A 25,166-nucleotide genomic window follows, 5' to 3' on the forward strand; every position below is an offset into this window, starting at 1 on the left:
GGTTTGGAAGTGTTTGTTTGGATCAACAACCACAGGCCCTGAAAACACGGATTTTAATACCTTCAAGAAGAAGTGGAAACATATTGATAAATCAGGAAGCTATAAAACGCTGAAGTTTATTGAAGGCAGCTGGTTGGCGATGAAAGCTGATGAAGCAAAGCAAGAAATAATTCCACTGATGAAACCCAATGATGGAAAGCAGAAAGAAGTCTTGATAAGGGATGACTACAGAGAATGTGCAACAGGCACCTTGGCGATTTTGGATGACAAATATGTTGATCATCGTTTTCGCAAGCCTGGTGCTACTCATAGCGTTAGATGGATGAGTCAAGTCCTGTACTGTCAAAAAATGTTCATGTGGAGTGTGCAAATGGACTATTCTGAAGAGTTCATTGAAAAGTTGGAACGAATCAATACATTCATTGCTTTGTTTTATGTTCCAGCTTGGTTGAAAACTGGTATTGCATGTGACGCACCTTGGAATGATCTCAAATTCCTTCATGACATGAAAAACTTTTCATTATGCGATCTCACTGTTGCTGATGTGGCATACAAGAAATTGCGTAAACATCATTGGTATCTAACTGAGGAAATGGTGGTATTTACCATGTTCTCGGCTAATCCAAAGATTCCTGACAAACTGAAGGAAGCGATGGCTGCTAAATTGCTGAAAATGCCAATCCCTGAAAAATTTCGCAGAGGTATGCCTCTCAGTCTGATCTCTCACTCTGTCTCTGAGTCAATGAGTATGGTCGATTTGATTGGGCCAGAATCGTGGATTCTATTTGATGCTATATATGTGGAACATGATTGGTTGTGTCTTCCAGTTTCGGAATGGCATACTGATCCGGATTTCGTGACTGCTCAAGAATTTGGGAATACTGTTGAAGTAGTGAATGATGCAGCAGAGCGTATGGTAAAATTGAATACCGACTATGCTGCGTTCATAACGGATGACAAAAAACAGCGAGCGAGCCTCCTACAAGCTGTGGAAGATCACCGGAACAGATATGCAGATTTCTCGAAAGCAACCATTTCATCCACCTGATTTATATAATATTTTGCCAAGTTGATCTCTTTCTTTGCCTTATTTTTTCGTTTCCTGTGATGTTTATTATGTGGCTATGAGTGGATGTTACATTTACAGTTGTATTCTTGCACATGGGGATCCAGGAAATTGATGAACAGTGCCGGGTAGGTTTGAGGGGTGTAGGATATGTGATCCAACAAAATGACTATCAGTTTTAGGTAGTTTTGAGCAGTTCTAAGGCAGTGTGGGACATGGAAATGATATCCTGAACTAGGAATGACTTATATAGTGGGGTTTTGTAGCACTCCAAACCGCAACAGCTGCATAAATCCATGTTATATGTCGCTTTAACTAGGCTAGGTAAAGTCGTAACACTCAGATTTTAGGGGAATCCCCTATTTTCAGCTGCTATTCTTCCAGCTCAATGTGCACACGGATGCAGGGGATGAATTACAAAAAAAAGTTGCCAGAATTTGTTTTTAAGGTATAAGGCATGGGAAACGGACTGAAAACCTAGACTTTTTGAAAGTCGGTCAATTCTGAACAACCCTAATATATATATTATGAATGCAAGGCCTTCGATATCTCCCAAGAGTTTCAGTGAAGTGAGTTGAACCCGTCTTGACCTCAATAATGAACAGCTAACTCTATGACTTGGACTCGCACTTGACTCTCAACACTATGACTCGGATTGGAGTCAAAACTATAAAAGTAAAATTGACTTGCGAATAAGAACCTTGGGACTTGGTTACGCCCCTGGACTATTCCGCAATGACTCAGGTCAAGTCATTTCCTATTTTCAACCAAATGACTCTAATCAGGTGGAGTTACGACCAAAGTCATTACAACCCTGTGATGTTCCAGCACACAACGAGTATAACATGATAGTCAACTCACTTTCCGGTTCAAGTGTTCCAGAAAGCTGTCCCATGCAGCCAATGGCAAAACCTATAATACAAAACGTCTATAGAAATCACACGTCTTATAGCGATACTATATTTTATTTTACAATTGACACAGAACGAATTCGGTTACTAGGGAAAGTGTAATCAAGCCGAAATCGCTGTCTATTGTATGTGATCACACCAACTGAGGTCAAATTGCACTGACTACAGATAAGCTGACAAAAGTGAATGTACCGTATACTATTTTGACATAGTTATGATACACGTACTGATTTTGGCTACGAATTAGGTGTGCGTGCATGGGCTTGAATGGCCTGATTTCAGGCTGTGTTGGTCAATACCCAAACAGGTTCATTGAAAGTCGGCAAGCAGGGGGGGCTATCATGCCAGCTGCTAAGCTGTGCAACACAAGATACATCTACTCATCATGAGAATTTAGTTGTGGAAGGTACCGAGATTCCGCCTACGACATAGACCAACTTGGAAGTGTAGGAGAAACTGGTGTACTGTCGGCCTAAAGAATTGCAGTGATGTTACATTTTGGCACTTCATTGTCGGTTATCACACCTCCGTAGGCACATTAAACATGCTGTAGACGTGTAAGGTGTGGGGACAGACTAAGAAAATTTGCCGAATGATTAATATTCATGGTACGTTTCACGTTGAGAATTATTGGTTATATATACTCACATTGAACCAAGAAGATGATACGGAAAATAGCCATCCTTGGGCTGGATTCCCTGCAAGATACAATTATACATGATCTTAGACCAGACAATTATTTAAATATATACATATAACTGCTATAGGGGTTCTGCAATTAATGGCATAGGCCTGTGGTACCGTAACAACAAAAGCATGACTTCAAACTATAGGCACACTCCATAGCCTATACAAGCGTAGCTGGGACCTAGATGACAATTTCAGGAGGAGGTTTAATAATCTATTGTAGACACTTATTCGTAGTGACTTAACCAACTGAATGACACTACTACGGTCAAATGGGAAATTAGGAGCCCTTGGGCTTTCGCCATATATTTTACCATGTCTTCTAATCATATTATGAATGGTCGCAATATCAAATGTAGTGGTAATGGTGGCAGCAATTCATTTATAATACGATATCATTTAATGTATACGATACCAAAATGTTGGTAACTACCGTACCATACCTGTGACGCTTGAGTAAGATTAAAATAAAACTCTGTCTAGCATTCGATCACATTATAATCTGAGAGCTTGATATTATATCGGAAACCGCAGCTGTCTATAGAATAGGGTGCCGTATGAAACTTCATAACAGATCCCAGTTGCGTCCGCTGGTTTGGTCAATATAAATATCACGGCATTAACATCGTAGATAACTTACTGTGCGTCTGATGTTAACCAGCAACCAAATTAGGTTGCTTGGCTAATTAGCTGGATTCAGAGTGAAATGATGCACCAGCCAAGCATCAAAGTTGGAATCAAATAAAATTCAAACTTGATCATTCGGACGGCATTCCTGTTTCCATGACAAAGAAAGCGCATCTTTAGGTCTCTGGGCTGTAATATAACCATAACAACCAATGAGGTAGTTTTTGTTTGAGCATCTATTACGTCATAGTTATCATAGTTATGTACTTGTACGTTGTACCAGAGATGAGCGGATTTGAAATTCCTATGTCCTATCCAATCCAAATCCGAAGCTTCAAGTCCTAATCCTAATCCAAAACTTTTGTATATTCAAATCCTAATCCTGATCCTAATCCGATTCAAACTTGCCCGAAGTAATAACTTTGCAAACTATGTAAAATCGTGGTTGGACGAAAAAATTTGTCGTCATTTGCTACCGTACATCAAACTCCCCGAAAATCGGTAAATCCAGTCCAAATCCGAATCCATTTGAAAAAAATCTCAAGTCCTAATCCAATCCAGTTCCGACAAAAATTTTACAAATCCGTTTTTTTCCAAATGCCGATATTTCAGACTTGGAGCACGGATTCTAGGTGGATCAGTGCCTGATCATTGTTTTAATTTATATTTTCGGAATCGGTGCAACAGTAGCTTTCGATCAAGACCAGATTCAATAATTTCTGTGCTCGGAAGATAGCTTTTAGATTGCCAGAAATCCTACAGTCGCTTACGCAAAACAATTCTCCACTCCAGCCTCGGCGAAGCGGAACGAAGCTGCAAAATCGGTCGTTGCCGTTCCATGTTTAATTTCTATAGTGCAAGCGTAGTAGTGTACACTGTACATGCTTCTTTTACATCGCCTTGCCCAGGTGGGGATCTGATTTCAAAGACACCTTCCTATCTTTCATTGTATCGCAGTTTTGTGATGTTTTGAAATGATGAAAATAATGAACTGATATTGATCAGGAAATAATTTTGGGCTTTATCCGAACTTCGCCCTACCCAGTGGTGGCTTTTGGGGTAGGCGAGGTAGGCGGTCGCCTAGGGCCCCCCTGGTTGATTTACGCGCTTTCGAGGGCCCCCCCTCCTCGGTTTACGCGCTTTTTCCAACTATTTCTCCGGTTTACGCGCTTTTTTTCAAGTATTACCATTTTCTGAATAACCGCGGAATCCTTGTATCCATAAAGAATATGGTATTGTACCGTAAAGACAGGTCAATCATCAAATCTCAGTTTTTAGTAATCATTTTACGAATAACCACAAAAATCCATGCGCCAATTTAGAATATGGTACCGTAAGCAGTAGTCGATCATTAAATTTCTGCGCTAGTTGCAAGAGCTCACTTTGATTTGATGATCTCTATCTATTTTGCCATTAGCTAAAGGGCCCCCCTCCTGCATTTACGCAAATGTTATCATTTTGCAAATAACTGTGAAAATACATGTACCCATGTAGAATGTAATACCGCACACAGAAGTCAATCATTAAATTACTGCACCTGCTAAAAGCTTACTTGGATTTTATGAGGGGGGGCCCCTTCTTCATTTACGCGATTTTTGGTTATCATTTTACAAATAACCGTAAAAATACATGTACCCATGTAGCATATGGTACCGTAAACAGTAGTCGATCATTGAATTTCTGCATCCGCTTAGAGAGCTTACTTCGATTTTATGAGCCCCCCCCCCTACATTTATGCGAATTTTAGTTGTCATTTTGCGAATAACCGTGAAAATGTATGTACCAATGTAGAATATGGTACCGTAAACAGTAGTCGATCATTAAATTTCTGCACCTGCTAATAGAGCTTACTTTGATTTTATGAGCGCCCCCTCCATTTATGCCAATTTTAGTTATTCATTTTGCGAATAACCGTGAAAATACATGTAGGCCTACCCATGTAGAATATTGTCTTGTAAACGGTGTTCGATAATTGAATTTCTGTGCTTGTTAAAAGAGCCTACTTCGATTTTATGTTAATGAGGTCATATTGTAACATGGAATGAATTATTATATATTTCCTAGTGGCAGCAGTGTATATTTCAGTGCATCAAAATTTTCCAGTATATGTTTGTGAGATTCTACTTGCTAACCCTTGATGCCAGCTTTCATATGATACCGTATGTTAATTGATAATGAACCGTGTCCACACTGAGCCTGAATATCCAAAATATCAAAGGAAATAGTCATTTGAAAGCCAATGAAAGCATAGGCTATTATAGCCTATATATTGTTGTTAACTGAGCCATTCTCTTGACTCAACATATAAGTTGTGAATTGGGCCTTTTCTGAATGGAAATCCATTCTCAGGGTTGTCATGATGGTAAATTTGTTCATTTCTTGTCTGCGGATTAGCAGCGTATTTTCAAAGCTTTACCATGCTCAATGTGCACCCGGTACAGTCAGTCAGAAAGTGTTTATGGTGTTGTCAGAAAGTGTTTTTTTTATCACAGGTGGATGTCTTTTAATTGGTGGTGTACTATAGATAGATATGCAATACATCTTGCATGCAGGAAAGTTTCTAGCGGCCTGATGCCTGATATTTTATGCCTCAAAAATCTATGTCGATACTTGAAAGGTTTGAATGGCTATCATCGAGAAAGGTGTACGAAAGGCTACATATATTCAATTTGTTGTGAGGTTGATAATTTGATGTGATGTCACAGAAAAAGACCAAAATGTGACCAAACAATTAGCAATGGAATCAATTTCAGCAGGGCAGAGGAAAGAATTAAATGATCACACTTTTTTTTTCAGCTTCTGGCAGCTTCCTAAATACTCGGAAGTTATGTAGTATGGTGTTTTAAGCTGTTTCGAGGAATCTTATATTGCGACTTTTCTTCATTTTTTCAAGCAACTTTTTCCAACTTTTCGATTTTTCATTAAACTCACTTTTTACTGGAAATATTTGGTACTTTATGTAAATAGATCGCTTGATTATCATCACTGTCGTTTAAATTTGAGGTCATTTCTCAGTTGACATACATTCAGGCTAGACCGCCGTAAATTATATTAGCCTACTACTGGGTCAATTTTTTCAGGCTATTGATTTTGTTGAAGGCGCCAACACTGAGTTTTGCGACAGTGCCTTGGATACGCATCGATTCGAATATCTCATACCTTAATAATGTCAAGAAACTTATCCATAAATGTACTTTTTTAGTGTAACTTTAGTGAAGATTAAATGAAAAATAAATGCAACTTTTTACTTCAACTTTTATGAAAAATAAGTGCAACTTTTATGAAAAAGATGTGCAACTTTCCACGGATTCGACTGCAACCAAAATTTGCCCTAATATCAGGTGTTGGATAAGACAATTTTGACCATTACACTCTTGAAATGGGCTACCAGTTCAATATAAATGTGACTCGGTAAACAGCATATTTAGTAAGGCGCACTCGTCAGTTGACAACCGTACCTTTCATTAGCTACAATGAGTTTGGTATCACTCAGTTATATGTTATGTTGTAATTGGTAGCATCAGTATCTCCTAATTACTGCAGTCAAGTATCTGTTACAATGCCGCGAGTACATGCTAAATGTAAGTCAGGATCTCAGAAAAGGAAGTGGTTCAGATTTGGAAAGAAAGTGACAATGCAAATTTTGAACTGCGACACAAATATTTAACCATCTATTTCAGCTCAGGAATGTTCTGCACAAATTGATGATGCTGTTTTTCCACCAACTATATTGCCTTGTAGACTTAATGATGTAACAGTGCTTTCAAATACGTATATTGTATTTGATTGTAGTGGTCTTTTGTCTATAGCGTTTTAGGTTTAATCCAACCAGGCAAGTTCTTACAGACAAACATTTTTTTCTATAACTTACAATTTTTTCATTAGTGCGTGTTGTTTCGTGTGTGTAACTGTTTATTTACAAATTGCGCTGCTACTATAGTACCGTATGTCCGTATACTTCAAGGTTTGTTGTTGTTGTCATTGTTACAATGCGAATATCATGGTTTGTGATTTTCATTGTTGCGTCATACTTTGCCGTTTTGATTTTGCTTTTAAATCTATTTAAATCCCTTAGGTGTGCAGTTAACTCTTGAAGAGAGGCACCCAAGAATTATCCGAGTTCAATAAATATTATATTACAATGGATGTTGTATTGAAAGCTATATTCTTACAGATCATGGAACTAGCTCTTCACAGGTGATACCAGTACTGATGTGTTCCTGTGGTATTACTGGTGTTGTACCACATTGCTGCACATTTTGCTTTTATGCCTTATCATGCAACAAAATCTTCTTTGTAGCAAAAAGATAGGCCCAATCCAGCACCTGGCTGAAACCTTGACGTGGTGTGCTGGCTTATTACTAGGGCGATTTTTTTTTGACATGTCAAAAAAAGTCAAAATAAGGTCAAAATTTTAGCGTTAGGTCAAAAAATGTCAAAATTGACAAAATTTTTCGCAACCTGCATCTTATTTGTATCGTAGATTTTGCGCAATCGGTGAACTTATTGTTTGATATTTTACAGTTTGTAGCCTACTTTATAGGCCTACTGTGGCAGACGGCGCATTGTTTGCTCATTGTGAATCATAAACATTCAAATGAAACAAATAGGTTGACACCGTGTTATGCTCAACGTACCGCAATATTCTAAGTGAAGCAAGACTGCATGGGCATTGCATGGTTCTTACAAAAATTGAGATGTACAACATTGTCAGAATGAAGCAACACAGTGTTGCCAGCCAATAGCTGCTACAGTTGAACGTTCTTTCTCCATTCTTCTTGCTGTTGTTGTTTGTATATTCATGGTGTTTGCCGACTACAATGGTCATTCACACCAGGCCGATATTCCTTATTTTCGATTCCATATCCGCCAAGACTCTGCCGACTTGTAGCACGGCCCACTTCTATGCTTTTTGTAAGACACCGCTTAACGCGGATGAGATAAGGAACCTAGATAAACCTTCAACACTTGGGTAGGAATTCTGGAGTCGACCTCGGTCGGACTAGAACCTAAACCCCATTGGTGTTGTAGCTGTGGATTATCCCGCTACGCTATCTCGCCACATCTTCATCCTTGGCAAGCTACTTAGTAAAGACAGACACTTTTTACCCGAGACCCAGGGATATCTAGAACTAGATATCCCTGCCGAGAATGCCTAAAAGTATCTTTCGTTGTACTACAACACATTTTAATTATTTTCACCATAGTAGCCTACATCATGTACTGGAATTCATCATAGGGCCAAATTTTGTTAAAATAATATTCCGTCATGTAAAAATTCGTCAGTTTTTGAGTCAAACAAGTTTTTGAGGGAAAACTACTTCGTAAGGACAGACAATTCAAACCAGAAATGAGGATAAGTAGTAAAATTCTAACATTTTTTGGGAAAACACCTAATTTGCATACGTTAGGTCAAAATTTGGTCAAAATTTAGTTTTTTAAAGTCAAAAAATGTCAAAATTTAGATTTTTTAGGTCAAAATCTTTCGTTTTTTAGGTCAAAAAAAAAATCGCCCTACTTATTACTAATGTCAGCCGACAGCTTTCTGGATTTATGTGGTATATTTGGCGTGCAGTTGCCTTGTTATACTATTATGTCATGCTACATCCCATAATTCTTCTACATAGGTGGGTCTGGGCACGCGCTGTAGTTCACTTGAGTCACTTGTTTTCGAATATGCCAAGTCGTTTATTGTACTGTGGCATGACATTATAATTATTTTGTATGCTGAAAGTTTCAACATGATGTACAGACAAAGCACTACCGGAACAGTGTTTACGTGGTGTAGAACAATAAAATGATCGTTAAGCGCTAGTGAGGGGGGTCTGGGGGGCGTAGCCCCCCAGAAGTTGCGATAATATAGATAGGGAGGGCCCCCCCGGAAGTTTCGCCTAGGGCCCCCCCAACCGTAAGGCCACCACTGGCCCTACCTAATGGGAGAGGGCAGCAATTACAGCCCCGGTTCTTTTAGCTTGGACAATAATACAACATTGATCAGGACTGAATACAAGAAAACACATTGCTCCATCAAGTATGCCGGACCCCAACTGTGGAACAGCATTTGGCCGGCTATCCGACAGTCGTCGAGCATGTCCGCATTCAAGTCGAAATACAAGCAATTTCTTCTAAATCAATACTAGCCGGTCTTCAGACACTGGCGCGTATGTCCCATTTTCACAATTAATAATAATAACAGCTGCAAAATTCGTTTCGAAATAACAAAAGTCTACCCAATTTTTACATGTATTGTGATGTTATTTTCAAGAAAAGATATTTTGTGGCAGTTTACCACTAGCCTACAATCAATATTTGCACGGGACAGATGGCGGTGGAACGATAATTGAGCTAATTTTGAACGAAAACTTGAGGGGGTCCGCGGCGGTCCAAAGGGGGTCCGCGAAGACAAAAAGATTGAGAACCACTGCTCTATACGCTACTACTGTATAACGTTTGAATAAACCAATGTATTGAGTATATATGTTACGAAGAAAACTTCACCAAGAGCAACAGGCTATCTTCAGATAAGTATTGTATAGCCGAGCACCAAGACGATTGGTTAGCTATACTTTTATACAAATCACCAGAGATGATAAGCTCTAATTGCTGAACCGCACCCTAAACCCCCCAGTTGGGTGCCAACAATTATTTCTCAAATCAACCCAATTATAGAGTATATTTTTGAGAGATATATCTCAATTGAAAATGTTCTTCGGGCTTCGCGATATAATGTCGCTAAATATATTGGTTTTATTAAGCATACCCCTCCCCCGACTCCACGAAGTGTGTAGTACTAAAGAAAGACCATGGCCGAGACTATTCTATCTAAATATGTCCATTGTCCCTAGACGTGCTGAATTGGCGTGAGGAAAAGTCCTGTCTTAACTCCACAGTAGGCTACAAATGCCACCGGGGGCACCCACAGAGGAAATGACAATTTATGTTTGCGTGTAACAAATGAAGTTTTTCTTTTAGTTCAGCCGGCTAAGTTTGGGCGACTCCAACAACTATATAGCAGACGGGAGGTCACGAATTAATAATATGCAACAAAGTAATAATAACAACGGGCGCTCCCGAATATGTTAAAATTATTTATTACGTGCACTAAATTTTCGCAGTCATCAGCTCTACCGGTAAATCCGACCACGTGGTATGAGAGAGGATCAAAAATGAATAGTAATATATTAATTTACCAATGTCATTGGCGAAATTCAGTCAAGAATCAGAAGTTTGAATGATCACGGGGCCCAAGAGCAACGTCTGGGTGAAGCGTTGGCGAAGTGCAGTAGGCCATCAGTCCTCATTCTGGCTACAGCCGACGCTGATATAGTGTATAGATGACTGTGGTGGCAGATCCAAATGTCGAGTAAAGAATTGCGAAATAACGATTGATGCTCGTTTCAAGTATCGGGCCACGAGATAATGTTTCTGACAGTTGAAAAAAGACAAGCAAAAAGTAATCGTTCTTTCACAACGAAATCGATTAGATATGTGAAATAATCGATTACGATTACTTCGGATTTTTTTCGAATGTAATGTATTGCCATTACTTGAAAATGCTGTAATCGTCGTAATCGATTACGATTACTAACCGCAATTAACCCGTCTCTGGTGACGAACGCCTAAAGTAGATCGCGAACTCGCTTTGCGACGCTATGCAAAAACAGGTTGCACACTTTCTAAAAAACTTGATGTTAATTTCTCTAATCGATGAAAAAGCACCTAACTTCTTGCATTTCGGAATTGAGATTTAAAATGATAATTAATTTGACGGACCAGCGGTTGAGATCCACTGACATAGGGCACCCTGTCGCGTTTTAAATAAAATGCCATAATAGCATCCAAAATGTTGGATCTACGGTTGTCAAGCCACAATGAAACATCAGGAAATAATGTAAACTTTATTTATTTAAACAATATTTATTTCAATCATCCATATTCATCCCAGAGTTTAAGATCATGTATATCTAACAACATATATATCTTACATCAAAATAGCAGATACAGCAAAAAACAGTAATGCGATATAAAACGACGGCAGTATAGCTGCACTAGATCCATCGGCTGGCGTGGTTGTTGTGGTCGTCGTTGTTGTTGTTGTTGTGGTCTTCGTTGTTTCGGAATCGGTTGCCTTTGTTGCGTCACCAGCGGAGTTGTCTCCAACGTCAACATCATCTGAAATAAAAAATGTGTAAGGCTGTACTTCTATTTCGGTCAGTGACGGTAAATATTTCACAGACCGAATTCGACAGATATCTACAACCAGCAACTTCCCACTTATCAAAATTCGACAAGCATTTTAGCTGAATATCAAAACCCTGACCGAGAGCACCACCAATACAGGTAGCAGAGTGTTACTGACCACCATCACAAAATTCATATTGGTGAACGATAAAGGATATTGAATGAAGCACCACGACTTTTGATGTATGAAGACGTATAATAAGGAACAGATCAAATATGATTTTCATATTGCGGACGAAGAGAGTGAACTTTACAAAGTCGATGACAAAACCTTGATGGATGCAGAAAGCAGCGCACTCTTATGCGGTATAGTATGCGGGCGGGATAAGACCAATGCTGAATGTCATACCACACATACCAGTCACATCCTCAGGAGCTTCAGCAGTGGTATCATCAACATCCGTCTCACTGGTTGTATCGTCATCAGGGCTTTCAGTGGCATTGTCAGTAGGAGACTCTGTTTTAGCTTCATTGTCAGAAGGAGACTCTGTTTTAGCGTCATTGTCAGAAGGAGACTCTGTTTTAGCGTCATTGTCGGAAGGAGACTCCGTTCCCTCTCCGTTGTCAGGAGAGTCCGTATTAGCGTCATTGTCGGGAGCTTCAGTCTCATTGTCATCTGGAGTTGCTGCAGTTGTGACTGGGGTTTCTTTGTAATAAAAAAAAAACACATTTAAATCACAATTTGGAAATAACCGAATAGCCACCGAGATAAAACTGTCTTTACATGATCTAGTTGTAAAAAGTGTTGATCAAGAAAGAAAAATCAATTAATATCAGCAAACATATACATTGGAAGAACTGCAAGGGTCAGGTAGGTTAACAGTGTTGAAAGTTTAGTTTCCGACTTTCCGCCATTAACGGTGGTAACCCCTCCCACATGTTGCTGTGCTGACAGTGTCATTACAAAAAAGCCCAGAAAAAGATCCCAGCAAGGACGAATTCAAGTTGAATAATGAAAAAGAGCTAGGACGCAAGAGAAAGAAATATAAAGACGCCTGCTACATCGGGCATTATGCTGAGGGGGACGACGGATCGAGAGAACATACTAGGTCGTTTTGACATTCTCCTATCTATTCATTACATCGCATTATACATTGTGTGTCCTGAGCGTATAAAAATAATAGAGCCACCGACAATGCCACATCCATAGTTTGGATTCCTTCAATTTTTATATACCTCGACATTATTTACCGTATTTTCAAGCGGCATCCTTGAGCAGTCCAATTTTACACTGGCCGAGTTTCACTGTAGTAGTGAATTCAATACGATATGTCCTGTATCAATGGATGGATCTCTAAGGTAGGTTACTATTGGGCAGGGGTAAGCAGATACTCGAAATCGAATCTGTCAGGTACTGTATTTTGTACATCCCTAATCATAATCCATCAGTATTGCTGTGCTGCCTCCAGAAAAGTTCTCGCAAACTACCCCGGTCTTTATCAAATTACGAAACTGTACACTGCGTACAAATTTGAACAAATTTACCTTCTTCACTGAGCTTCACACGCGACTCGTTGACAGCGCTCTGCTGCTCCGTAGTGAGCTGATTGAAAACACGATCGGAGGTGAACGCCACCATGTTTCCGATACCGGCTGCAAGCATTTGCGACACGTTGAGTCCGTCCTGAAAACGTAGCACAAATACGGTTAGACAAATTAACAAGATTCTGTTGGACATCCTAGTATCAATAAGGAGGGTACAGGGTGGCTGGCTGAAGAAATTATATTGTTTGAATGGCATTCTACAAGTGTGCCTCGCATAATTTGCGATAGTGAAACATGTCAATGCGTTAAGCCACAACCTCAACACGGCATCGCAACTGAATCAATATTCCATGACAAAATCTAATAATATCAATCTATCAATGTAAGCAGAGAATCCAAGTGACTCTCTTAAAAGGGCACTGCATTCAAAAAATGATGTGGTCTCAAATTGAAGGGCAAAACGAAAAAAAAATTTTGGCCGCAGCCGTTTTCTTCAGAACGCCACCGTAATAGAGCTGCAATTTATTGAAATTCCCAGAAACACATCCGGCTGCAGCTGTCGCGGCTCCGGGTCATTTCTTAACCCGTTACTTGGCAAGATGACTTCATCGTCGCACTTGCTCGACGCGATTAGGCAGTCACGCAGAGGACGAACTTTAGATAGTTGTCAGCCAATGTTATGAAGGAAATATGTCTCACACGCCAAGGTGGTGTAGATACGCCGTTCCACGGACGATGTTCATGTTCACACAACATTGTTCAGTCAGGAGATTTTTCTCTTGATCGGGCCTTGTGTATTCTATTTCTTGAGGTCAGAAATAGATCATGTCCTATTCTTATGTTATGTATAAAACATTACCATCACCAATCAGTGTGCCCTCTGAACATTTCAAAATTTAGAGCGGTCATAATTGGTTTCGCATTCAGGTTGGAGAATCATAAGATGAGGGTTTGAGGGTATCGTAAAATTATGGCTTGGGGAATAGTAAGATTACAATATAATGAATATATGTTTTTGGGTCAGCTGCGGAGTTGTGGGTTCAGGTTAGGTTTGTGTACCGTTGGATTTCGGTTAGGGATGATGAATTTTCCTACAGTACCCGAACCTTACACCAATTTTGAATGTCATGAATTTTGTCATGTTCATGGGGAACCCTGACTGCTGGTATTCGTGTTGTGGATAAGAAATTACTGTTATCCCGAAAAACGACTACAGCATAAAGTGCTTTTCAACCTGTGTGACGGTTCGTACTTGTACGAATGAAAATAATTTCAACCAAATAGTCAACCAATGTTAAGTGTGAAAGAAAAACTGTATTTCCGGAATTGAGCTGGAAAGTTGTTTTTTTTTAGTCGACCGACAACGGAGTCTGAAAACTCTACCATTTTCCAGGATTCTACTTGATCAACTACTCTATTTCTGAAAATCTTGAATAAGTGTCCTCCTTTCCCGAATCCAAAATATGACAGTGTTGATTAGAATGCAAAGTATTGGAATTTCGGCACACATTCATATAGCGATGACATAACACGTCGATTTAGTGGAAAAGTGATATTGTTGCGAGTGAATATTGTTCATGGGTTCGCCCTTTAAGCTTCGAAAGAAATCACTGCACGATACCCCCAGAAAAAGCAGCGAACACCTTGAGAACAGCGGAAGTACGATATCTGTGATTTTTCTACTGCAGTGATTTTAGTATTTGATTAATCAACAATACGATACGCTGAATGTGAAATAATGACGCTCTGTACCTACAGGAAGCCCTACAAATACAAAAATGATAAGCTTTTCATTTTCTTCTTGTGTAATAAATTCCAGCTGGCTGGTGCGAATTGAATTGTTTTTAAAAAAAAGTGCGAATGGAGCTCAAAAAGGTTGAAAAGCACTGGTCTACGGTATTGTCTTGCTCTACCCAGAGTCTTCGTAATAGTATATAGAATATACATTGACATTATTAAAAGCTGCAATGACATCGACAAGTTGTGCCGTTACATCGTGTGAAGTCAAAAGGAATGATGCATCGTATACTCTTCATAAAATTCCTTCTGAAATTGCACAAGACGACAGTGGTTTAGTGCCATATCCATCAATCAATCACCAGTTTGATGTGTGGCATGTCTGCAAAGGTAACTGAATACTGTTATTATTTGAACTTCTTTTGCCTGACTAACCATTTCTCAGGACTAAAAGTTGGTGTCTCTGGGTAAGAAGAAAGGTATGGAAGACTTGCTACTATGGACAAGAAGCATCACTATAATCACTTGTGCTGGTGCTGTCAGCATTGTGGTCAAGATAGCAGTGTAAGTATACATATCAACTATGTCTGACATCATATATTAGGAACTTTTTATATACCAATATGCATTTACAGTGCTAAAAAGAAGATGGATCTCTCTGCTGCATAACATCACCGGCGAACAAGAGTGGACAGTTGACGGGGAGACATATTCCTGCAGCCATGGCACTTTGACTGGGGATCAGTGCGTGCCTAAGAACCAGATGGTTGCATTGTGGGTCTCCTAGTTTCAAAGCATTGAAATCTTCGATAGAAAACAAAAGTTTTATCCGGGATTTGGAGCAGATGACTCTGTTCAAACATACTGGTAATTTTTATTGCACGAATCAAACTGGCCGTCCTGGACCACAATGAGAATGTTGGCATTCTTCCACTGTCTGACTGACCCGTTGTAATACCCTGGCTATATAGTCCTCGGATGTTTCTTTTATTATTTATTATAAAATTGAATTTGAATTTTTAATAAATACCGAGTGAGCAAAGTAGTGATGTATCAGGCACAGCAGCCATTGGTGGAATATAGAATGCAAACAGCCATATAGCAGAGCTGCAGTTTTCTCAATCACAGTTCGTTTTCTATCGGCCATTTGAAACCGACATACAGTCCATCATCACTAGGGTACTTTTGCCTTATAGCAGTCACAATGCAGGCTGGCAAGGGCATCCTGTCAGAAGCTCCATTATTTGTTGCATTTCCCTGCAGCAGACGGTTTGGCATGCATGGACAGTTCAAGCAACCGCACCATTCATTGTCAAGTGTCCGAAGTTGACTCAGGTTGGTTTTCTGACGATTCCTTTGACCAATGCAATGAGATTGATAAATTGCATTCAAGAAACACAGGTGCAATACTTATCAGAGACATGAGTTTGTGCTTCTAGAGTTGCAACAAGATGGGCGGATTCCTCCTCTGAATATTGTGGCTCGAATTGATACGGCAGGCTCTCACCAAATATTGTGATATCGAAATCTTCTACATCTGTATCTTCATCAGAATTTCATTCATCAACAAGATCTTCCATACCATTAATAATTTTAACAAATTTTACGTTATCTACGTGTCAAAGGAATTGCATGACTGAACTGATGGAGACAGAAAGATTCGTTTGTGAAACTGAGAACAACAATGTTACGATACACAACAATATTGTAACTTTGATGAGAATGAAATAATGATATTTTCGTGTTGACTATCTATACATCTGTGTCTTGAACTTGTAGTAAACTGGACTGTATCAAGATAGTTGCTATGCCATGGGTAAATGATGCAAAATATACTGTGTCTGTCTCTTCCACAAGACCACTACTCCAAAGGTTGTGCACTGTGCAGTCATTAGTACATCTTGAAAATGACAGCTGTATCAATATAGCTTTGCATCAATATGCAACTGTATGGCATCTCAGTATCAGTCAACTGGCAAATACTATAGAGTCATGACAAGCTCCAGACACAAATCCTCCTGACTTAACACCGTACGTTCAGCGCCGCCTTGGTGTGCAAGGCATGATTCCTTCATAACATCGACTGACAACTATCTAAAGTTCTTCCTCTGCGCGACAGCCTAATCGCGTCGAGCAAGTGCGACGATGAAGTCATCGTGCCATGTAACGGGTTAAGAAATGACCCGGAGCCGCGACAGCTGCAGCCGGATGTGTTTCTGGAAATTTCAATAAATTGCAGCTCCATTACAGTGGCGTTCTGAAGAAAACGGCTGCGGCCAAATTTTTTTTTTCATTTTGCCCTTCAATTTGAGACCACATCATTTTTTGAGTGCAGTGCCCCTTTAACGCATACAATGTAAATGACTATAAGTAAATCGCATACAGTACATAGTACTCAATTACATCTCATCTGAGTTATAAATATTTTCAATATCAAGATATCAGGTACGGCTATAGGATTGGGTCCGGTGGATTTGGCACAATACAAAATCCAAAATCGCTCCACAAGATTAATTTCCACACGATAAATATCTATTTTGGTATGCGGTGAGCAATACGGAGGCCCAAGACCCATATCTTTAGGAAACTGTCACATTCCTGACATAACCCTTCTTGTATAATGTCCAATTGTTGTATCTAGTTTTCGAGATAACCGAACTACTGTTTGTGGTCGGTCTTGAAAATTTAATGTGACAGTTTTTTCAAAGCCTGGGTGAAAGGTTAGCCGGCGAAAGGTTAGCAGCCGATGTTCCAGAATGCCATCAACGAATTACAAATAAACGAATCATGAACATCAATTTCACAGCAGCGCACGGTGAAAATAAATATAACAAAAAAACAATTGCTAACACTGCACAACAGTTCGCTGCAAATACCAGGCAATGTGGCGTTCAAATAAAAGAATATCATTACGTCTCGTCACTTTACCCGTATTCTGGTTGGATCAATGTTGAAGAAAGCGATGGGTTTGATGAACTCAATGGCGTCGACGGGTAGCGCTGACAAATCCTCAGCAGACAGTCCGGCTAAACAACGGCAGACATGGCTTTTTAAAACAGATATCGAACATGCCAAGACACCCCGAGTAGGGCTGAGCATCAATCAATCAATCAATCATTTTTTTTTATTTGTCACACCAGTGAAAATCCGGTACGGACCAGGATGACGACGAGGGGCCGCAAGGCCTTAGTACACAGTCGCCACCTGAAGGAGTATACACATTATATTCAATGGCACAAAACAAATGACAATAAGTATACAAAACTACAAGAAAAGTAGAGAAAAAAATTCAACAAGGATACACGAGCTATAAATATTACAGTTTCAAGACAGCAGTGCAGAAAAGGGTCAATAGAGTAGATTATACGGTACTTTCCAACAATTAGACAGTAGTTGCAAAATCGGCATATTATCAATTATACTTATCTAATATATATTTCCGATAACGTTTTTTAAATAGATGATCGGGCAAATCTCTGAGGTCTTCTGGTAGAGAGTTCCAGGTAGCGGCACCAATATAATAGAAACTTTTCTGGGAGGACGATTTATCTACACGCGGAAGTAACAAACCATTAGATGAGGCAGATCGAGTGAAGTGCGAGTGTACCGAGGCAAAAGTAGTGAAATGTTTGTCGAAGAAGGATCTATTATGATGGAAGATATTGTGCATCATTTTTGCTGTTTCGTATTTTATGACGTCTGTCACTCTCAGAATACCAAGTTTTTTGTATTCTGGCAGCAATCTACGACGAAGACCTACACCACTTAGTGCCCGTATAGCACTATTTTGGAGAGTGATAATGGGCTTAAGATATGTAGAATGGGTGTGACCCCACACACTGACACAGTATTGTAATTGTGAATGAAAGATTGAAAAATATATCGACCGCAGACCATTACGCGATAACAAATTTTTTAGCCTATGCAAAATACCGGTGGCCCGAGATAATTTAGAGGTGACGAGATAGATGTGATGTTTCCATGACAACTTGTTGTCTATTTGAATGCCAAGATAACGGACTGATTCAGTAGGAAGGATAGTGCAGTTCCCGAAAGGAATGGAAAAGGTTGGCTGGGTGCGGATTCGCGGAGGAAGGAAAAGGATGATTTGAGTTTTATCAGGGTTTGTTGTGAGGCGGTTTCTCGTCATCCACGAGTGAATTTTTTTCAGCTCGTGGGAGACTTGGTACTTCAGTTCTTCTGTGGAGTTTGCGTGTCCAGAAAAACAAGCATCGTCAGCAAATAGCACACTTTGTAAAGATGTTGCGCGATATAGATCGTTAATATATAGAAGAAATAGCAACGGACCCAAGACTGACCCTTGTGGGACCCCATATGTTATAGTGCTGCATCTTGATACTGATTCATTTATACTGACATATTGTTTGCGTTGGGATAGGTAGCTGGTAATTAGGTCTCTGGCAACCCCACGGAAACCGTACGAATATAGTTTTTCTATGAGGATGGAATGACATACTGAATCAAAAGCTTTGCTTATATCGAGGAAGATGCAACATGATGGCTTATTTTGATCCATGAGCTTGGCGTGTCTGCTAGTAAGGTCAACTAGAGCTTGAGATGTGTTTCTATTAGCTAAAAATCCGAATTGGTTATTGCTTATGATAGCGTTTCTCGTGACAAAATCGAAAAATCTTTGATACATGATTTTTTCAAACACCGTAGCGATAGAATTTAGCACTGATATGGGTCTATAGTTGCCTAGTATGAGGCGATCCGACTTCTTGTGGACAGGCACAACTTTTGCTTGCTTAAGGTGACATGGGAAAATACCATTTGATATAGAGAAATTAAAGAATGTGGTAAGTGGCGGGGCAATTAGATAAGCAACATGCTTTAGTAACTTAGGTGGAATAGAATCCATACCACACGACTTATCACTTTTTAAGGTAGCAATAGTGCTCAGCATTTCAGGTTCAGAGCAGGGGCTCAGGTAAATAGATTGTTGTGAACACCGTAGAGTTTTGCAGCTTGATGAGGTATTAGGAGACAGATTTGGTAGGGCATTTGCTAATTTGGACCCAATGGAGGAAAAGTAGACATTGAATAAATTTGTAATCTCACCAAGGTCAGAGGTCATATCACCATTTTCTAATCGTATTTTAGTTGGAAAGGATTCCTTGTATTTTTTCAAATTGATCAGACTGTTGATAGAATTCCACATTGACTTCGGGTCATGTTTGTGTTCTTCAAAAAGTTTAACATAGTAGGACTTTTTGGCTCTGGCTATAGTACGTGACAAACCATTTGCAAATGATTTATAAATTTTCTTTTCATCAGGGCTACCATGTAGATAGTGAGTATGATACAGTACGAGTATCCAAGAGATTTGATTCATAATCAAGTAAAAGGCTGCGAGCAGGGTTGTAACCAAGTCACAAGTCAAGTAGACTTTTGTAATTTTGACTCGATTCATTTACAATTCACCACCGTATCAAGTCCAAGTCCGAGTCATTATTTTCACTGCTCAGTTTAGAGTTCAGTCCGCTTCAACGCTTCAACCCACTTTTTTAAACTTTACTTGCGTGATATAGAATGGCTCGCATTCATAATATAGTACGTAAAACTTGTAGCAAACACTCACCCGCGATTGAACCCATTTCGTTCAATGCCGGGGCGCTTGGCACTGGCGAGTCCAGACCCGATACGGCGACACGTTTCAGGAAATCGTACTGATCCTGCGTGAAGCAATTCAACTCGCCGAGATCCTTGATAGCCGACCTGATTTCAAACAGACGAGGTAAAAATAGTCATCGTGGCTAGTCACTTGGAAGTAGCGATCCCCATATGGAAGCAAAAACCATGGCCTCCGACCGCACTCACTCACTTTATCACAGAGTCGTTGACCATGTCGAATTCCGACACTTCGATACCGCAAGCGACCGAATTGAATCCCGCTAATTCGCTGCTCGTTAACGCGGACAGTCTAGTGCTGGCCCCTTCCAAATAGCCCTCCACCAGCATGTATTTCTGGAGATATGCGACAACTTTCATTCACATTACACAAGACACAATTCATATCAAGCTCCTTGCAAACCTACACTTCCCGATACTGGAGCCCCTTCTCTTCGCGTTTTTAAAGATGAGATCCCAAGCTTACCAGGTAAGGAATTAGAGAATTAGAATTGTTTTTTGTTTGAATTTTCACTACAGTTTCGAAAAGTACATGAACTTTGAATGATGGCTTGGGCTGGGCTCAGCACCACCTAATCCTAATCATATCCAGCCCCTATCTTAACAACTAACTACAACTTAACCCTCAACCGATTACATGAATAAATACATACCAAGTGCTGAATTCTACAAGGAGAAATCACCAAGATTGAAGCTCAATTTGTGAAATATTAATATATTTTCTCAAGGCCAATTCACCAAGTGCTTTATACCACAATTTATGCTCATCTTCAGTGAATTATTCGTTTTCAAATTTAATAAGACAATATTGGCGCGTCGCTTGCATAAGAAGTATAGTTGCTACATTTCTCATTGCAAATTCACAAAGTGCAGAACCGTATATCACAATACACGCTCACATTCAGTGAAACATACCCTTTCGAATCTCGTAATACAATGTTGATGCGTCGCTTTCATAATGATAATAGTTATTACATTTCTAAAGCCGAATTGACCAAGTGCCAAATTCACTGGAAACAGGCTATTCAATAACGTGGATAGGAGTGTATTTTTGAAATGCGTTATTGATAATAATTTGCAAACTAGGCTTGGCAAAATCTCCGCTGTCAATAGTTAGAAATTCCGTGCAGATGTCCATTTGTACTAGCTTCGAAAAAAAATTGTATTCTTTACCTCCTCGCTTGTGAAATTGACGTTAGAAAGTTGAGTGAAAATTTCAATGTCATCGATAACAAGGCTGTCCAACTCTGTATCGTTCAGTCCCATCAGTAATTGCTGCGCGTCACCGATCACTTTACTGTCCCACGTTGCTGGCGATCCTTGAATCTAAAGATGGAAAGGATTGGCTAAAAAAGACCGCTTCCAATAGCGAATCATATTCCAGAGTTTCAGCTCATTGTGTTGAGAAATTACTTGACATCGAATGCATATTAAAAGTTTGACATCAACAGATTCGCGGTAAGAAATAAGAATAACGCTATTAAAATTATACGCTATTTCAGATTCATAGCAACAAACTTATGAAGCCTCGCTACATGCCCAGTTGGCAGTACAATGGTAGAATGTGTATCTACAGCGATACACAAATATTTTTACCAACAGTAAAGACTAGGCCGTGATCTCTGAACTTTACTCGACACCACTACGAACAATTGAACATAGCTTTGAGAGCATCATCTGAGTTCGGCATATACTTTTTACAAAATGATTAAATACAAAACAGTTATGATCATGTTTCTCATTCCAGCTCTCAAGACCTATAATTATATATGACATAATGGGTATAAGACTAAAATTTCAATTTATTGATTCTTAAGTAATACAGTTAAGGCATGGTGCTTACAGATTTCAGTTTGTTCAACAAGGCAGACAGTTGCTCGTCAGACCACTTGTCGATAGCACCCAATATGGACAATGCGTTTGAAAAATCGTCATCAGAAATTGCTTCCAATTCTTCCACGCTCCACGCAGAATTCCCGGCACCCAGCAGCACGATTTCGTCGTAAGTAGGCGCCGTTACTGAAACAGCAAAAGTAAGGTTTGATATTATATTAATACCTATGTAGTTGAACAAGATTATCTGTATCCAGTGATTTTGACAGTTTTCTAGGCATATTTACTCACATTTTACAGTTCAAATATCGCAAAGTGAAAAGTGTTTTAGAGATATGTTGGTACCCCTTTTCTGCCATAGGGATTGCCATAGCAACTGGGCAAAATCACCCCTGCATCACGGTAAAGTAGCCAGCACCGATTGACTGCAAAAAGTATGTGGCCCCTGGTAGTTTTGATCCAGGGTTGCTAGACAGCTTTTGAGAAAAAGGGCAAAACTGGGTAAAACACCCAAATTGTTCAATAACGTTGTAATATTACCCATACACCTTTTGTCAGTGACCAGGAATTCCAGATTTATATTGTTAATACTGTTGTAGGACATCAAAACCACTACAACTGTTGATAATATTGTGTATTATATATGCGTAGTGCTATTACCAGTGCGATGTAGCAGTACTAATGGCATATATAGTAGTAGGTATGCAGTGTGTATAGTAGTGTCTCTATACAGTCAGTATATGTTGAGTGGATTGACGGTGTCGAGCAAATGCGGATATCGTGAGTCGATGGCAACTTGAGTTTGAAGTGAATCTATTCGCTGATAAGTTATAAAAGTTCGAATAGTTTGGTCATAGGCACTAAACGTCCGGCTGATGATGAACGAGATCACGTAACAAGTTTTGATATCAAGGTGCAGCGATAACTTGGAAGCGGCAATAGAAGCATTCAAGTGTCATCTTGAGGAAGCATTGGCCATTAGCAAATGTGAAATTCTGCGGCAACACCGCCTACAACATCCCAACAACACTTTTCAGTCTTGATTTCTGAAAGACATTCATTTAAACAGCTAGTTTAAAACTATGTGCCAACTGCTTCCAAAAGAGCCAATTATCGAAAACAAAGGGTTAAAGAATTATTTGGGGGGCCAACTGCCTCTAAAAAGGGCCAAATTTGTGAAAAATCTGGCAACCCTGTTTTGTAGTTGTATAAATTTGAGAAGAATTTCTACTTCTACTTGAATACCACCACTGCTTTTAACACAATTACATAATCCACCTTCTCTTCTTCTGCGATCAGCCGGGGCTCTCTGGGACATGATGCTATCGATAAATTTCCCATAAACCGCATCGTAATTCATCATCTTGTGGGCCGGCAAACTCTCATCCAGTTCCGGCGGCGACATAGAGTCCATCGATTCATATGCGACGTCCTGTAAAACAAGAAGTGAATTGTTTGATGTATCAAAATAGTTTTGATGAGCTTAACTTTCAAGACACATGTAGCTGTGGCTACGATAGGGATGGGACATTTTTATCGTTGTCCATGATGTTTTTGCGGCATATGCACTGGCTCATGTGGCCTAGCAACGCATGATGTACACACACACAGATCTGTGCATATGCATACCCAGGTTTGTAATGACTCGATTCATAATTTTTGCTGACTCGACTTGACTCAAGTCATTTTTTCAAATGTGTAAAATGACTCGACCCGAGTCAAACCGTGTATGTAGTTATTGTGCATGACTCGAACCAAGTCATATGACTCGAGACTAGGACGGCCAAGACAGACATTTCACAGTAATTTCGAAGAATAGTTAAGTCACCACATTTATTGGTATTTCGTCTCTCAGTCCTGATACTTGGAAATAGCACCAGAAACTGTTAGGACTGAGGAAAATTACTAGATAATGAATGTCAGCCATTCTATATCACCCGGGCAGAGTTGAAAAAAGTGGTTTGATCGGGATTAAACTCAAAACTAAACACAAGACTCGGCCACGGCTCCCTACTCCCAGGGGTGGGCAATAATTTTTCTCCGCGGCCCAAATGAGAAGTAGAAAACACGTTGGCGGTCCGAGTCAAAAAGTTTAGCTGTATTCTCCAGCGTATTAATTTCACTTCTAAATTGAAAGCATTGAATTACACCGTTATTAAATGCTGCCCAATGGATGTGTTGATATTAGGGAATCAGAAAGTGGCGGTTGTTTACCAAAAATAATATTTAGTTGCTGTCATATTTCGAAACAATATTAAACATCATACATTTTGAACTCTCTTTAAACCCCTATCCGCGTTTTTCTATCAATACATTAAAATGTGATCGGTATACTTTACAAAGCTTATGGTATTGACCGCTGCCTTCCGAGCAGTGTGCAGCTTGAGCTAAGCCTGTAGTTCTTCAGAAATTTGCCCTCCTTTGACCGAGTGTATATGTCTTCTTGTTTTTGTCATAAGACCGACCTAAATGATACTCCTTAAACACGGCCACCTGCTTTGCCCAGGCCTGCTCTACTCACTGACTTGGACTTGACTCGAGTCACAGCCAAAAAAGTGAGATTGACTTGCGACTGGGAACCTTGTGACTTGGTTACAACCCTGTGCATACCATGCATACATGATCCACATATACCGCTGGATAAATAAGTCTTGTACCAAGCCTCCATGCTATCCTTGGAATGCTCTGCGGCTAACGGGGTAGCCATGGATACAAGTGTTACTGATCAGGTCTTTGGTCGGACCCGGCCTGGTATTGAATCCACGACCTACCTATCAATAAGCCGAATGCTCCACCATTACGCTACCTTGATTGCCAAATTACACTATGTATATGTCAAGGTTAGCACATAGTGTGAATTGGAAATGCAACATATTTTTTAGTGTCAATCAGCAGATCAACTAGAAACTATTGCAGAGCTGTGGTTA

At 39.7% G+C, this 25,166-nt stretch overlaps 2 protein-coding genes across 44 annotated transcripts in view; both read right to left on the reverse strand.

Moving 5' to 3' along the window:
• Nucleotides 1-3,460, reverse strand: part of LOC145439016 (uncharacterized) — a 74,289-nt gene extending 70,829 nt beyond the window's left edge. For 3 of the 6 annotated variants that reach the window (XM_080316438.1, XM_080316437.1, XM_080316436.1), the window contains exons 1-3: nt 3,305-3,459; nt 2,626-2,675; nt 1,928-1,978 (exon numbers count right to left, since the gene is read on the reverse strand). In XM_080316438.1, the coding sequence (XP_080172564.1) occupies nt 1,928-1,978; nt 2,626-2,659 (85 nt within the window). In that variant the 5' untranslated portion in view covers nt 2,660-2,675; nt 3,305-3,459. Of the gene's footprint in view, nt 1-1,927; nt 1,979-2,625; nt 2,676-3,304 lie in introns of all 6 variants that reach the window. The other 3 variants (XM_080316440.1, XM_080316439.1, XR_013915073.1) reach the window with 2 other exon arrangements.
• A 7,718-nt stretch (nt 3,461-11,178) lies between these two features.
• The window catches only part of LOC145439028 (uncharacterized), a 39,709-nt gene continuing 25,721 nt past the window's right edge, over nt 11,179-25,166 (reverse strand). For 36 of the 38 annotated variants that reach the window (XM_080316483.1, XM_080316477.1, XM_080316462.1 and 33 more), the window contains 9 exons: nt 23,518-23,671; nt 22,250-22,425; nt 21,580-21,732; nt 20,600-20,742; nt 20,357-20,493; nt 17,683-17,780; nt 13,018-13,156; nt 11,891-12,178; nt 11,179-11,463 (listed from right to left, as the gene is read on the reverse strand). In XM_080316483.1, coding sequence (XP_080172609.1) covers nt 11,273-11,463; nt 11,891-12,178; nt 13,018-13,156; nt 17,683-17,780; nt 20,357-20,493; nt 20,600-20,742; nt 21,580-21,732; nt 22,250-22,425; nt 23,518-23,671 — 1,479 coding nt within the window. In that variant the 3' untranslated portion in view covers nt 11,179-11,272. The remainder of the gene's footprint in view (nt 11,464-11,890; nt 12,179-13,017; nt 13,157-17,682; nt 17,781-20,356; nt 20,494-20,599; nt 20,743-21,579; nt 21,733-22,249; nt 22,426-23,517; nt 23,672-25,166) is intronic. The other 2 variants (XM_080316468.1, XM_080316461.1) reach the window with 2 other exon arrangements.

Source organism: Botryllus schlosseri, chromosome 5, assembly GCF_051294905.1.
Source record: "Botryllus schlosseri isolate E-star chromosome 5, Bs_hap1, whole genome shotgun sequence".
Lineage (NCBI taxonomy): Eukaryota > Metazoa > Chordata > Ascidiacea > Stolidobranchia > Styelidae > Botryllus > Botryllus schlosseri.